The following is a 16,763-nucleotide window of genomic DNA, read 5'->3' as shown; positions in this document are numbered from 1 at the left end:
GGTGAGGTGGCAGGTGAGGAATGGGGTTGAGAATTCCAACCCTGAAATGATATGGTTGATTCCTCTGACAACCAGCCCTCTGTTCTGAAGCAATCTAAAGATCCCATCAAGAGTTACCTCATTAGTGTAAATTCAGTTATGATAGAAAGGGCTTCATATGAATAACAAAAGATACCTCTCTCACTCAGGAAATACCAAGAGTTGTAGGGGCTCTATGCGGGGAATGAGACACAAAGACCAAATACGTATATTACACCGCACATGCTTAATCCAACATGGATCAAACACCCACTATATTCTAGGCTCTCTGTTAGGCATTGAGAATAGGAAGAATAAGAAGACACGATGCATGTGTTCATGGAACTCACACTGTAGGTATGGAGACAGAAACAGTGAAGTTGCATCTTAATGGGAATTAGATTCTGAGGCAAAGGTAAGAGGTTAAAACCTTTTTTAGAATTAGGCACAATTTCCCTTGACAGTCTCTTAAATTGTATGAATTCTACCACACTATCTTTCAGTAAGTCCAGCAGCTTAATTTTCCTCATACACAGACACAGACGTTAATCACTTTTCCTCAGCTGAGCTCTACTTGAAATAGTTGGCCTGCAATCAGGACATGTTTTATGAAAAACTATGAACCATATCTTTTAAACAGAATCACACTTAGTTGCCTCTTTCAGTAGGAGATGCTTCACTTTAGAAATACAAAGGAACTGAAACTAACTAAGGAGTAACTTTTATATACCCTTTCTCATGGCACAGATTGTAAGTTATTGACTGGGCACACTGACACCATTTAATTGCATTCTCATATTCATTCACTTGAGCTCTTTCTCTGTCTCTCTACCGGAGTCTCTTCCCATCCCCCTTGATTCCTTCTTACCCAGTAAATAAAATACACACATGATGCGATTTTGCTGTATGTAAATATATGTATAACATAAGTGCACAATAGAGTTATATAAGTGCTTTGAAGACATAAATGAGGAAACAAGTTGTGCACTTACTTTTGTAGGTAAAGGAGGGTGTATATAGTTGTAATAGCGAGGGAGCTTGTCCTTAAAGAATGAGAATGGGAGTTACAGTATTTTCCATCTAAATACTAATCATATTTTTTATTTTCTTCAAACAATACTTCACATCAGCCTTTTTCCTATTTCCTCAGTGATGATTCTTCTGATAATAGAGTTTGTTAATTAATTCAAGGAATACATTGATCATGTTTAAGACATGACCGAGGCAAAGGATTCTAGTCCTGTTTTTTCTTTGGTTTGTGATGCTTCTACAAGTTCTCCTCATTTTGCATAGTACCCCAAATTGTATTGGTGAATGTAAAATGGGAAAATTGATCTTCCTCATTGAGTTGAGAGCTATAGGGCAAGATATAATGTGTCCTTTGACTACCTACCAGTTCTGGGTAATTTTTTATCTGCCATTTTGTTATTGTTTTCTCTATGTCTTATGCTTTTTTGTTGTTTATATTCCTTCATTATAGTCTTATGCTAAAGAGATATTTTCTAGTATACTATTTTAATTCCATTTTTCTTCCTACCTCCCTTTCCTCCTCCCTCCCTTCCTCACCCCACCTCTCTTTTCTCTCTCTTTTAGTTATTTTCTTCATGGTTACTCTGGGTATTACACTTAACATGTTAATTTAAGACAGTTTGGATTAATCCCGATTGAATTTTCATACAGGCATACCTCATTGTGCTTCACTTTGCTGTGCTTTGCAGATACTTTTTTTTTTTTTTTTTTTTTTACAAATTAAAGGTGTGTGACAACCCTGCATCAAGCAAGTCTGTCAGCACCATTTCTCCAGCAGCACTTGATCACTTAGTGTCTGTGTCACATTTTGGTAACTTGCAGTATTTTGAACTTTCATTATTATATTTGCTATGGGGACCTGTGATCAGTGATTATGACTTGCTGAAAGCTCAGATGATGGTTAGCGGTTTTTAGCAAAAAAATATTTTTTAAGGTGCAAACATCGTTTTTTTAAACAATGCTATTGCACACTTAGTAGACAGTTATAGTGTGAACATTATGGTGTGGACATAACTTTTATATGCACCGGGAAACCAAAAAATTCATTTGACTCACTTTATTGCAATATTTGTTTTATTGCAGTGGTCTGGAACTGAACCCACAATATTGGTATTTCTGTAGTACATAAAACCTTTGCTCCATTATAACATCATTCATGCGAATTACATCATTACACATTATAAGCCCATCAACACAATTTTATAATTATTACTTTATGCACCTGTCTTAAATGATACAGGAGAAGGAATTACAAAATACATGTTTATTATCTTTTGTATTTACCTATGTAGTTATCTTTACTGGTACTCTTTATTGCTTAGTGTGGATTTAAGCTACTGTCTATTGTCCTTTCATTTCAGCCTGGAATGAGATTCCCTTTAGTATTTCTTGTAGGTTAGCCGTGCTAGTGACAGATTCTCTCAATTTTCATTTAGCCGGGAACATCTTAATTTTTTCTTGCTTCCTACCTCACCCAGCTCTCCTTTGTTTTTGAAGGGTAGTTTTGCTAGATATAGAATTCTTGGTTAACAATCTTTGTCTTTCATCACTTTGACTATGTCATCCTACTGGCCTCCATGGTTTCTAATAAGTCAGCTCTTAACCTTATTGAGGAAATTTTGTACATGATGAATTGCTTTTCTTTTGTCACTTTCAAGATTTTCTCTTTGTCTTTGGCAGTTTGGTTATGATACATCTTGTCATGGATCTCTGAGTTTCTCCTACCTGTAGTTTATTGAGCTTCTTAAATACGCAGATTAATGTTTTCAGTCAAATATGGGAATTTTTTTGGCCATTCTTTTTTCAAATATCCCATCGCTTTTTCTGTCTCTTCTACTGAAGCTCACATTATGTATATGTTGGTATTCTTGATGGAATCCCATAAATCTCTGAGGCTCTGTTAATGTTTCCTCATTACTTTTTTTTTTTGTTCCTCAGATTGGAAAATGTCAACTGGCCTGTCTTCAAGTTCACTGATACTTGTCCTAGTTCAAATGTGCTCTTGATCCTCTTCAGTAAATTTTTCATTTCTGTTGCACTTTTCAACACCAAAATTTCTATTTGATTTTTTAAATAATTTCTGTCTATTCATTTATATTTTCTGTTAGGTAAGACATGATTCTCAAACTTTCCTTTAATTCTTTAGACATGCTCTCCTTTTGTTCTTTGAAAAATTTTTAAAGATTTATTTGAGGGGGGAGGGGTAAAGGGAGAGGGAGAGAGAGAATCTCAAATAGACTTCTGAGTGCAGAACCCGATGCAGGGCTGAGTCTCACAACCCTGAGATCACGACCTAAGCCAAAACCAAGAGTCAGCTGCTTAACCCACTGAGCCACCAGGCACCCCTGTTCTTTGAAATATTTTTAATATCTGGTTTAAAGTCTTTGTCTAGTAAGTTGAATGTCTGGGCTTCTTCAGAGACAGTTTTATGGACTCCTTTTTTCCATGCCTTTTTCTTTGTATGTCTTATCCTTTTTTGTTCAAAACTAGACATTTTAAATAATTTGACAGTTAAGGAAAAGCATATTCTTCCCTATCCCCAAGATTTATTATTGCTCTATTGTTGGTTATGTTGTTTGTTTCTTTAGTGACTTTCATGGATTAATTCTATACAGTCTCTATTCTTTGAAGTCTCTGCTCAGTTAGATTATTGGTCAGTTAATGACCAGAAATTCCTTTAAATGCCTTGAGCTAATAGGTCTCCTTCCACTTTTTGTTGAGGGGCTCTGTATGTACGTGTATTGGTGCAGAGCCTCAAGGTCAGCCATAGTGAAAGATTAGGGCCTTCTCAGCTCTTCCTGCGCATGTGCACAGCTCCACACATGTGCATAACCTTCTAAATTTCCAGAACTATGTCAGAGACTTTCAAGTTCTTCTGGATGTTTCAGTCCTCAGTTTTTCCTTTTAAGTTTTTTGTTCAGCCTTTTGTTAGCTGCAACTGGTAAAACTCCCTCAGGCAACTGTGATGTTAAACAGTTGCTGCTGATTGTTTTCCATGAAGTCCTACACATAGGACTATACACAGGGAGTGAGCTCTGTGTCTGATCAAATAAAAGTCCTGAGAATGGAGCTTTTCAGTGAGCTACCTACCAAGCAGGTCAAATAGTGACAGTGTTCTCGTGATCAGGCTTTTGGGGAACTGCAAATCTATTTTGGTCTCTCCAGCGCCTGCTTGGCTATCTGTTTTCACAGCTACTCTGGAGCTGGGGGTGTTGGGGGGGCGTGCAGGCAGAGGAGATTGGATTAGGGCAAGTTAGAAAACCACAAACCTTGCTGTTCTTGCTAAGATTCAACTGGTTTTCTTGAACGAACACTTGCTGGATTGTCACAAGCCTTTTAATTTATTTCCAAAACACTGAAAAAAGTTTATTTTGACAGAATTTACCAGTGTTCTTATTGCTGTTATGGAGGAGCAGGTTTTTAAAGGTTCTTCCTCTGCCATTCTGAAGTGTTTTTTGTCATTTCTACATTTTATCTACATTGTACATTTATCATATTGTACATTTTATCTACATCCTTCTCCCAGTTTCTGATCCAGTCTCTCATTGCTTGCGTTTCTCTTACACATTTCTCAAGGACCCTTGGAACTTTCTGGTTCCATGGCTAACATGCTTCTATTTTCAAATATTCACTGTTACTTCTCTTTCTTGTCTGGCAGCCATTTCAGGGGCTCATTCTCTCATATCCCACATAAATCAAAACCCTTTATTCTTCCCTTGAATACTACTATTCCTCAAGTTTCTGACCTATACCCCTTCTTTTATCTATGTATTCTCTTGAGCATATTTACCCGTCTGTTATTCAGACTCCCAAATAATGTCTTCTTCTCTACCCAGATCTCTCTCTTAAGCTCAACATCTGTGTACCTAATTGTGCTTAATGTAAATCTCCATTTGGAAGTTCTATAAACATGTAAAATTCCACAAGTTCAAAATAGAAATCAGCCTACTCTTCTTTCTCAGTTTTCTTTGAATAACATTCACATCTATCCAGCTGCCTAAACCAAAAAATCTGCATCATCCTTGAGTGTTTCTCTTTTATCCTACTCCCAAATTTCAGTCAGTTACCTCTAAATTCTGTGCCCTAAGTCCTTCTTGATGTTTTCTCCATCTCTACGGACATCTCTCTCCTGATTACTTCAGCAACCTTCTAAACATATTTCCCTATTAAAGCTCTATCCCTAGCTTCTCCCACAATGTGCCCACAGGGAACTTTATAAAATGCAAATCCACACAGGTCACAGAATCTACACGCACGCGCACACACACACATACTCACACTTACACATGCACACTTTGCCTTTTTCTCCATTGAGCGCTTTGTTCCTTCCTAACTACATTTTTCCTGTTCCTGGACCATGCATATTATCATTTGCTTTCAGATTGTTGTATACACCACAATGTTCTTTCTCATTTTGCTCTTCTGTTGCTTCCTCTGGGAATCCTTTCTATATTCTCACAAATCTGAGTTAGATACTTTTGGATATAGAATTGCCATACTGTAATTGCCTACTTACTCATCTTTATCTCTGAATAGAACATAACAAGTTCATGAGTTCAGGGACTGTGATTATAAGCAACCTATGGTCTAACACCTAATGCTGGACTTTCACAAAGTATTTGAAGAGTAGAGAATTTATGCCTACATTTATGAATGAAAAAAACCAATCGTGTTTAGCACTGGAAATGCAAAAATAGATGTATAAACAGACCTTTGAAACATCTGGTGCTTGAGGGATATAGTTCTGTTAGTAATGTGGGATTGATAACTTAAAGTCAATGATTTTTTTAAAAGATTATTTATTTGAGAGAGAGAGCTGGGGGAGGAGTAGAGGGAGAGGGACAAGCAGGCTCCATGCTGAGCATGGAGCCCAATGCAAGGCTCGATCCCATGACCCTGAGATCATGACCTTAACCAAAATCAAGAGTCAGATGCTCAACCAACTGAGCCACCCCGGCACCCCAAAGCCAATGAATCTAAATAAAGCCATGTATACTTTAGTTGAAGAAATAAAATGGCGTGGATAAATGTAAAACCCCAAAGCATTATTTACAAAGGAGAAAATGAAGAGGAACTGTTTAGCAGAAAGTTATATACATATGCCCTTTGTAAAGTTAATTATTATAGTTTTTTGTTGTTGATGGTGGGTTTTTTTTAAAGATTTTATTTATTCATGAGAGAGAGAGAGAGGCAGAAGGAGAGGGAGAAGCAGGCTCCCCACAGAGCAGGGAGCCTGATGTGGGACTCGATCCCAGGACCCTGGTATCACGACCTGAGCCGAAGGCAGATGCTTAACCACCTGAGCCACCCAGGCACCTGGTGGTGGTTGTTTTGTTTTGTTTTGTTTTGTTTTAATTTGTGGGTCATTTAGAAGTAGATGACGTCTTCCTGCGTCTCTCTTACAGAAATTGTATAATAATTAGAAAATATATATAAGCAAAAAGAAAATAATCATTATCTCAATGTGTTATATATATCTTTATAATTGAAATAAACCTGAATATCACCTGAAATAAATATATCGTAAACATCTCTTCATGCCAGGAAATATATTTCAACACCATTTGTTGCTGAGGTTGGCAGACTTTCTGTAAAGGACCATATAGTTTGTATTTTAGGTTTTGGGGGCTAGATCTCTGTTGTAACTACTCAACTCTGCCAGTAACAAAGCAGCAGCAGACCATTCCAGATGGATGTGGTGTGTTGTAATAAATTTGTATTTATGAAAATAGGCAGTAAGTGGAATTGGTATGAGAGCCATAGACATGATGTAGATATATCATAATTAATCTCCTATTTTTGGAAATTTATAATGTCTTTAATTTTTTTTATTATTGGTAATACTGTCTCAGCATCTTAATATTTTAATCTTCATGTACAGTCTTGTTTTTTTCTTAGATGATAGTAGATGATATAATTCTTAGTTTTACTTGGTTCATTGTTTGGTTTTGTGGAAATGGGGAAAAAAAGAGTGAAGCTTTAGAGAGAAGCGAAGAAAGACTTTGCTTGGAGGGATACAGATAGAGGTAATGACAGTGATATAAAACTTAAAAAGAGATATTCCAAGAAGAAAATATGAAAAATTCCATAAATACACACTTTCCTGTTCACATACCAAGGTTTTCTATTTGATAGCTCTGTAGAGTTTTATTTAAAATCTTGTGTATATTGAGTTTGAGATTTGGGAGATAGGGTTGCAAGTTACAAAATAAGCATTTCTTATTCAGTCTCCTAGGATACTCTTAGGCCAGCATGATTTTGATTGTGGTGACCAGTCAGCTTATTTTAAAAAGAAAAGAAAAAAAGAAGACATTAAGCTTTTCTGTTCTAGATGATGAAGTCTAATCAGTTGGAGCAGCGATTGGCAAACTGCTATCCATGGACCAAATCCTTCCCACTGCCTGTTTTCATGAATGAAATCTTACTGGAATGGCACAGCCACACCTGTTCACTTATGTATTGTCTATGGCTGTTTTCTGGCTACGGTGGCAGAGTTAAGTAGTTGTATCAAACACAGTATGGCCCATAAGGTCTAAAATATTTAGTATCTGCCTCAGAAAAAAACTTGCAGACCTCAGAATTCGAGGAATGGTACATTTAATCTTTCTATTTATCAAAAATGTACCTACAAAAATACAGGTATTTTTTCTATGGAAAAACTAGTAAGACTTTAGATGCACAACTTAAGAGACCGAATCTAGGCACTTAAAATGCAGAAGAAAATGTGGGAAAATGACATAAGAAAAGTTGGAATACAGAGGACTTAATGTTTAGTGTCCATCTAAATTCTGTAAAAGATTAGATTCACAGTACCCAAGTACTGGCTGTTACAGAGGCACCTACTTAGTTATAGAAGTCCGACTTACACAGAGTTGGAAGTAGCCAACTCCACACAGTTTTGCCATGGTGTCTTTAAAAGCCAGCAGTTATACTGTGACAAGTTTCTGTGGTGCTTTCCTGAACAACTTTATTGCAGTTTCTGAATTAGGCAACATCAGTCAAATTGGAAAGCCCAAACTCTTTTTTTTTTTTTTAAAGATTTTATTTATCTATTTGACAGAGAGAGACAGCCAGTGAGAGAGGGAACACAAGCAGGGGGAGTGGGAGAGGAAGAAGCAGGCTCCCAGTGGAGGAGCCTGATGTGGGGCTCGATCCCAGAGCACCGGGATCACGCCCTGAGCCAAAGGCAGACGCTTAACGACTGCGCCACCCAGGCGCCCCTGGAAAGCCCAAACTCTTAAAAAATTTTGAAACCTGTGTGTGTAGGCTTACTCTCCCAACAGCAGTCTTTATTGCTACTGAGTTTGCTGCCTTAATTCAGTTTGACATGACAAGAAGGGGACATTCAGACATTAGGGACATAAAGAATTCCAGTTGGTTGCCTTCTTTGGATCCACATGTTACATAGACATAGCTTAATATTCTAAACCTTTTTAGAATCCCAAATCATTTAGCAAGGTTTCAAAATAACATAGCTTCCACTAATTTTATAGAAACGTTTTTAAAAGAATCCTGTGTGTGGAGCACTTTGGAGTATAGTGAAAAATCCTCTGGATTGAAGTCACAAGTTCTCAACTAGGCAACTAACTAGATGTTGCAAAAGCCTGAATGTGCAGTATACCAGCTACCTAGCTCTGGACTAATATTATGAGAGAGAAACCATTAATTGAATGCTTAAGCCACTGATTTTAGGGTGTTTTCTCATAGCTGGATCTAATCCTAACTGATGGGGGTAGAGCAGAATAGCTTATCTTCAGGGGACCGTACACTGTTGGCCCCACACATTTGTGTGGGGTAGAGCTGGTGGAGGGAAGTGTATAGAAGTGGTTTGTATCTTGTTAAGATAAAGCAGTGCTATTACGGAAGTACAAATTTTACGATAATAAAAGACCTGTTGCCAAAAAGAAATGGAATCTCACATTGATTTTTACACAATTTTTATTCCTAGTTTAACTTTTTGAGTTTCTTATTTTGTTTCTCATCATTTTCTTTTTTGTGATACTCATTTTATATTAGAACCATTAAGTGCAATGCCAAGAATTCTTGCGCTGTGTTCTTCAGGAGGTTGTTCTTGAGGAAAAGTGGTAAGGCACTGAGCCATCCCTAGCTGCTGGAGAACCAGAGGGAGGTACATCTGTGTTGATGTAGTGATTGCAGCTTTGCATGGGACTTTGGGTTATTCAGGGTAGGAAAGTGCAGTAAGCTGGGGACTCTTCCCAACACCTATGTCCCCCTATAACTCTGTAATCCTTAATTGTAGCAAAGTCCCTCTGTTTTCGTAGATTTGTTTTTTCAGATACTCAAGGCTTTTACACCATTCCTTTCTCCTTAAGCGGTTACTCTGTTTTGCTGAGGGTTTGTTCTTCCATTTAATAAGTATTTATTAAGCACATATTATGTGCTTTGTGCTGGGTCCTGGGGATATTATGATCATTCAAACGCAGCACCAGCACCAAAGAATTTTCAAATGGGAGAGTCAGATAAGAAAACAGACATTTCCATTACAAAATAAGAACGGAGGAGTTAAGGATTAAGGAAGCCAACATTCACTTTTTAAAAAATTGAACCAGCATGGTTAAATGAAAAGAGTGTTGATTTTAGATTTTATTGATCTGCTTTTAAATTTTGATTCAATTACCTAGTAGGTATGTGATTGGGGAAAGTTAACCTTTGTAATTCTCGCAAAGTTTTTAAATGTTTTAGAAATGAATATACGTAAAGCACTTATTAGTTCGGTGCCTGCTGAATAAATCATTTCTACTTTTTTCCTAAGTCATACACCACAAATTATTGTAGTTTCAAAGCCTGTGAAATAGAAGGATAATGTGTTTGGTCCCTACTTCACAGGAGAGATGAAAAGTGGGGATTTTTAAAAAATTCTGTGAACTTTGAACACCCTCCCTATAAAGAAACTTAGTACAAATCAGATTTTATAATTATTTCTTGTAAAATTTATCCAAATTTCCATTATTGAGATATACGGACTGTAAAATTAGTATCTTAGGAATTTAGAAAATTGCTTATAAGATATACTATTACACTAATTCTTTTTCTTGTTTTTTTTAAAGATTTATTTATTTGAGAGAGAGAATGCACAGGGGTAAGCGGCAGAGAGAGTCTTAGGCACACTTCACACTGAGCATGGAGCCCGATGCCAGGCGGCTGGATCTCATGACCGTGAGATCATGACCTGAGCCAAAAGCAAGATTAGACGCTCAACTGACTGTGCCACCCAGGCGCCCCCTATTACACTATTTCTGTAATCACTGGTCTTAGATTTGTCAGTTTAAAGGAGGATACTTCTCTGTCTCCCCACCTTCCTTACCCCATGGTTTAGCATGCTACTTGCTCTTAACCAGCGTGTGGTTTATGTCCTGAATGGTAATGGATATAACATTTTTCATGAGATGTTTAAAAAGCATTCGAGTAGATCATCAATAAATTAGTTAAATATATTTTTAAAGACTCACTCATCGTTACACTTTGGTTTTTTTTTTTTTCTATTTGAAGAATTAAGAAATTGCAGTATTTAGCAGATAATACCATGTTTGAAAAGAAACAAAATAATCAAAGAATTTGCTTTTAAGTGAGAAGGTTTTATTTTTCCCCATTCCTTTGAAATTAAGCAACATAACTGCTGCTAAAAATCGAAACCAGTCTAACAGCACAATTTATAATTCTTCAGAAGTGTGAAAGTTGGTAGTTGAAATCAGAATACTGCACTTGAGAGGGTATAGATCTTACTCCGTTGTGTGATTGGTCTTTCCGATTTTGCATGCTCTATGTAATAACTGTTCCAGGTTTATTTGTTAATTCTGTTATAGCTCTACCTTAAAAATAAAATAAACCAATGTTATTCACTATAGAACATGTGAAATATAAGATATCAACAGAACATAGAACTATTTCTGTGTATTTTTTATAAATCATTATAAATAGGATATAGTAAGCAAACAAATAGTTACCTTCCTACCAAAAAAGAAAAAAAGCCCAGTGAAGCAGAGTGGGATAAGGGATGGAGAAGAAGCCTAAGGATTGTGTTGGCAGGACAGTACAGTGATAGTGACAGTATGAGAAAAATGGATATGTTTTTCCATCACTGCCGTTCTCCCTGTTTAAAGTAGACAAATGGCATGTACCCAAAGGGAACTAGGGACAGTGCTCTGAGGACGGGAACCACTTCTGTACAGCCCTGCCAGATTCATGAGAGTAATGGTACATCTGTTTTTTGTTGGTGCTGTTGTTACTCAACCTTGTCATGGATACATTACTGTTTCTGTGGCACTTCTTTCGTGGGTTCTTACTCATATTACTTTCTTTATCATAGCTGTACCTGATTGTCTGTTAGCAGGTCAGCACCATTTACCCCTTTTGCACCTTGCCTGATAGAACGGCTTCCTGGGAAGTGTGCATGCTTGTTTTTTCACCTATCATTTTGTCTTCCCACCGTCCCACTCCACCAAATGTGCAGTTTAGATATCTTAGAGGTCCATTACGGACAAATGATATGTAGAGGTTTTCTTTTGCTTTGTTTTTGTCTTCTTTGGTTGGTTTTGTTTTGTTTTGTTTTGTTTTTTAATAGCAAAATGTCATTTTTACCCTTCCCAAAACCCCCCTCCATACCCTTATAGCAAAATTCTACATACTGGAACTGCTTTTACCCTCTCCTTTCTCCCAGAGCAGTCTCTGTCTCAGGGAATTCTCTTGTTTGAAAATTTTTATGTTAAGACAGACATGCATTGGTTTATTTAATAAAATTTCAGTGAGTTTCTGTAAGATTCATAACACTGTGCTAAGTGGTATTATGATAGGGTGATTCAGTGAAGTATATAAAACCAGTGAGATTGTGAGGGTAAAATATTCAAACGTATTTTCACCAAAACTATTTCAGTCATACTGTAATGCTTATGTTTATAAAATGCTTCTAAATGTTCTGTTGTAAAATGTAGTTAACATAGGTGGCTTTAATTATGGGTTAATTTTCTTCAACTCTTATCCTAGATAAGCTGTGTTGTCATTAGAACATTTAAATGATTTGCATTCTGAGCTTTGTTGTAATGTTAAAATTTTAAAATGCATCTCAAGACTAAACTTTATGATGTGTTACATTTTAGGTCAGAAGACATGTCTTCATCTGCATGGCATCTTTCCTTACCTCTATGTCCCATACGATGGTTATGGACAGCAGCCAGAAAGCTATCTTTCTCAGATGGCATTCAGTATCGACAGAGCACTTAATGTGGCTTTAGGCAATCCATCTTCCACTGCTCAGCACGTTTTCAAAGTGTCATTAGTATCAGGAATGTAAGTATATGTTAACTTTTTAAATTTCTTTATCTGTATTTCTAGTAGCATTCCAAGTAAAGAAAACCCGTCTGATGCAAAGATACTCTGTTTATTTTTCTTTTACTTCTAATGTAATGGAAGTAAGGCAAATATTCTGTAATTTTTTAAAGTAAATTTTTATTGCAGTGAAAGATAGATGGTTTAACCTTTTCCATTTCTCCACTTCTTAGAACTGTAGAAATTCATGTAATTTATTTTCACATATTTATTGAGCGCCTTCCATGTGCTAGGCACTATTCTAGGTGCTTGGGATATATTGGTGAACAAAACAAAGATCTCTGCCCCCATGGAGGTTACATTCTAGTAGTGGGAAACAGAAAATAACCAATAGATATGACATGAAATTAATTTATTTATTTATTACATGATAGTGCTATGGAACAAAGATGTAGAGCAGGATATGATGGATCAATAGTGTAGGGTAAGGAAGTGGACTGGTGGCAGTTTTATATAGGGTAATCAGGGAAGGTGTCATTGACAAGGTAAATGACATTTGAGCAAAGACTTGAAGGTGAAGGAGTGGGAATAACATGGAGGTGACTAGAATGGAGGACAAAGAGTAGGACAAAATGAGGTTGGAGAGATATGAATGGATGGAGATCATGTCGGCCAGTGGTTCTTAAAGTATGGTTTCCAGGATCACCAGCATCAGCTTTACCTGATTTGACAGCTATGAGAATGCACCTGTCAGATCTCCAAATACAGGGAGCGTAATTGAACAACGGCCCCACTACTACCTTGAAATCTATCATTCCGTATGAACTGAAGCTACTTTCCATAGGCTACTCCTAGCCAATGGCTAAGCCTGGTAAGGATATTAAGGCAGGCCTGTTCCTGGGAGATACTCCAGAACTCTCTGAAAGCATTTCTGCACTTTAATTAGAATCTAGAATCACATTACAATAGAAGACATTTCTACTGATCTTCCCTCTGTCCCTGTCTCTTTCACATGGCATCAGTTGTGTATCTAAGTTTGGTGGCTATCCCAGTCTCTTCTGGGTCTGTCCTCATTTTCTCTCATAGGTGTTTCCCCTGATAAATTTCTTGCATATATTGGCATCTACTTCTCAGAGGACTCAGATTAACATACCTGGGAACTTAAAATAAATCCATGGGTCCCACACTAGACCTAATGAATCAGAACTCTGGTGGTGGGGCCCAGCAATTTGCGTTTTAATAAGCCTTTGTAATAATTCTGATGCACACCGAAGTTTGAGAACCACTACAGTGTATTGTTCTGAGGACTCTGACTTTTACTCTAGCCACGATCTAACTTAAACTTGAAAGGATTGCTTTAGCAGTTCTGTGAAAAGGAGATCATCGGGGGATAAGGGTAAGAAGCAGTGGAGAGCATTAGGACTCTGTTTCATTAATCTGGGTGAGATGAGAAAATATGGTAACTCGCATTTGGGTAGTAATGGGAGTAGTGAGACATGGTCAGCTTCTGGACGTATTCTGAGGTTGGGGTCAATAAGTTTTGCTGTCTGATTGGAAGAAGGTTGTGACACGAGTCAAAGATGACTATAAAAATTCGAGTCCATGCTGCTAAAAGGATGGAAAGTGCAGGTAGAGCAGGCTGGCAGGAACGATTTGGAGCTCATGCTAGAATATTTTGAGTTTGATATGTTTATGTGAAATCTGTCTTAAGTCTCTCTCCTACTTCCACCTTAATCTAGGCTTTCCTCTGGACCATCACAGTTTCTTTTTAATCGAATTTCCTTCTATTTTTGTCTTGCTCCAGAGCCACAAACCTACTCTTCTTATAATAAACATTGGATCCTCTTAAAATCACTTAAAATCCCTGAATGGCTTCATATTGTTCTTGAAATGAATTTAAGTTTCTAACCACAGCCTGTGTGATCTGACCCCTGCCTACCTCTGTAATTTTGTTCAGTATGCTCCATCTAGAAACATGGGTCTTCTTTTACTTTCTCTGATGTGTTGAGCTCTTTCCCAGCTTCATACATGCAGTTTGCTTTCCTTGAATGCTTTACCGTTCTCTAATCCTTCAAATCCTTCACCTCTCCAGAGATATTTTCTCTGACCTCCCTACTTAAAATAGGTTGTCACTATTGTTATTCTGTATCTCTGCCCATTCTTTGTTTCCTTCAGCACTTAATATAGTTGGCAATTATTTTAGTTATTTGTTTACTTAATTTTTATGTATTTCTTAATTTTTATGTATTTACTTAATTTTATGTATTTCTCCCACCAGCATGTAAGCTCCACAAGAAAAAGGACTATTGTTTTGTCGACCATTACATCCTTAGCACTTTGTATGGTGTTGGGCACTTAGTAAATATGGCTCAGCAACTATTTGGTTGCATAAATGAATGAGGTAGAAGTTCACACCTGTCCTATGATAGTGACAATTAGGTTAAAGATAATTATCAGTTTTATATTCTAATTTTTTTATGTTTAATGGTTTCTAAGAACTTTCCTATACATATTCTCATTTCAAAGTTGAATTTCCAAACAGCCTAGTAAAATGAATAGTTACTAGTCTTTCACCCTCCCCCCCCTCAAGTAAGCTCTTTCCCCAGCATGGGGCTTGAACTCACTACCCTGAGATCAGGAGTCACGTGTCTACCAACTGAGCCAGCTAGGCACCCTACTCACCAGTCTTTCTGTATTTTTAATGGGTATTTTCTTAAAGGCATCACCATGTTTTTAAGAATCTGAATACCTGAGGCAAAAGATGAGCTGTTCTATGGCTGCCATTCTCTTTTACCTCTTACTCTAATTTTTTTCCTAACCTGGATCCCCTTTTTCTTACCATACATTTTCATTTCTATGATAATTTTAGTCTTTCAATTTTTCTACTTCTTTAGACAAGGTTGCACATAGCTACCAAATAAAAATTTGTACAGGTTTAATTCCAGTCTTTATAGATAATGCATTATCCTGAGGCTAGGTCGAGAGATAGGATTCTGACCTTAGGCTCATTTCTGGAATTCCTTGCCATTTAGCTGCCATGATTCTAGAAAATACCCTATAAAGAGATTCTTAATCCATCTTAAGTTAATTGAGGTCTTTTGCTATCCATTTTCATTTTCCTTCTTACTGTTATGTTAAAAAAAAAAACAGTTATCAGATATTTTTTAAGCATAAAATATCTATACAAACTCTGTTCCATTCTGCTTTTTTCCATCCAAAGAATCTCCCTGTTGAGGAATTCTTTTGGCAAAAGCAACTGAAGCCAACAGCAGGAAGTAAGGATTGCCAGTTAGATTATACAGAAGCAGAAAACGGAATTTATAGAATTTCCAGGCTTTATTTTGAGGCAGTAGATCTGAAAAAAGAATCCTAGATTTATAAAGAATTTTAGAGATTTGATAGTCTTAACTTATATTCAGTTTTTGAAATTTATGAAATTCGAATTGTAAAACCCTAAAGATTGTTAACAAAACCAAAACAAAACAAAGATAATGTGTACTACACTGCAAATTTATTTTCCCCCATTTATCTGGCTAAAAATAACTCATGTCTCCAGATAGAGAATTATATTTATCTATGTGAAAAATACCATAGCAGGAGGAATAAATAGTTGAATTTTGCCAGTGAGACAGAATGAAGTTATTCATGTAACGTGTTTTTGTTTCATGGCAACAAAAATGGGGTAAACAGTGGCAAACTAGATAGAAAGTGGTTAAGTATTATAAAAAAAAAAAAAAAGTGGGCGGGGAGGTAGAGTAAAGAAGGGTAAGGGATAAGGAGTGAGGATCAGAGAAGGCTTTTATGAGGAAGTGAGTCTAAGTAGAAATCTGAATGAAGATTGAAAGCAAACCATGCCAGGGTTCCCAGGAAGCTTTCTCGGCAGAAAGAATGGTAAGTTACATGAGAGTGGAGTAAGTTAGAGGGACTAAAATGTTTAGGATGGCTAAAGGAAGAGTGATATGACACAAGGTTGGCATGAGTGGCAAGGATGAGATAAAGAACCTCTTTTAGGCCTTGGTAAATAGTTGGATTTTTTTTTTTAATAGAAATTGCTTTACAACAATCATACAGATGGCGCTGACCTAAAAGCTTAAAATAGCTGGGGAGGGGGGAAGTTTATACTCCAAATGATACTCTGCTGCCAAATTACTCCTGTATTTGATGTCCACCACACTGTCAGACATGACAGAAATGGTGTACTAATGAGGATAAATTCTGTCTAGTGCCTGTTATAAAGGGACAGTATTTTTTAAATGAAAGTGAATGGGTTTACCCACCTAAAGCTTTAACCAACCACTTATTTACAAATAAACTCTAGGGAGATACAAAACTTTTTATTTTGTATGCAAATTCATACTTGTTTATGTATTATTTCTAATTATATCACCTTTGAAAGTGATAGTCTGGGGGCACCTGGCTGGCTCAATCAATAG

General features: G+C 36.8%; 1 protein-coding gene across 5 annotated transcripts in view; it reads left to right on the top strand.

The window, feature by feature from the left end:
* The window catches only part of REV3L (REV3 like, DNA directed polymerase zeta catalytic subunit), a 169,158-nt gene that overhangs the window by 39,711 nt on the left and 112,684 nt on the right, over positions 1-16,763 (top strand). For all 5 annotated transcript variants that reach the window (XR_015726081.1, XM_045798487.2, XM_045798486.2 and 2 more), the window contains one exon: positions 12,162-12,351. Coding sequence is in view for 4 of the 5 variants with exons in the window: in XM_045798487.2 (XP_045654443.2) it covers positions 12,162-12,351 (190 nt within the window). In the remaining variant the exon portion in view is untranslated. The remainder of the gene's footprint in view (positions 1-12,161; positions 12,352-16,763) is intronic.

Source organism: Ursus americanus, chromosome 11, assembly GCF_024610735.1.
Source record: "Ursus americanus isolate L20-20 chromosome 11, mUrsAme1.1.p, whole genome shotgun sequence".
Taxonomy (NCBI): Eukaryota; Metazoa; Chordata; class Mammalia; order Carnivora; family Ursidae; genus Ursus; species Ursus americanus.
This window is presented reverse-complemented; position numbering and strand designations above follow the sequence as displayed.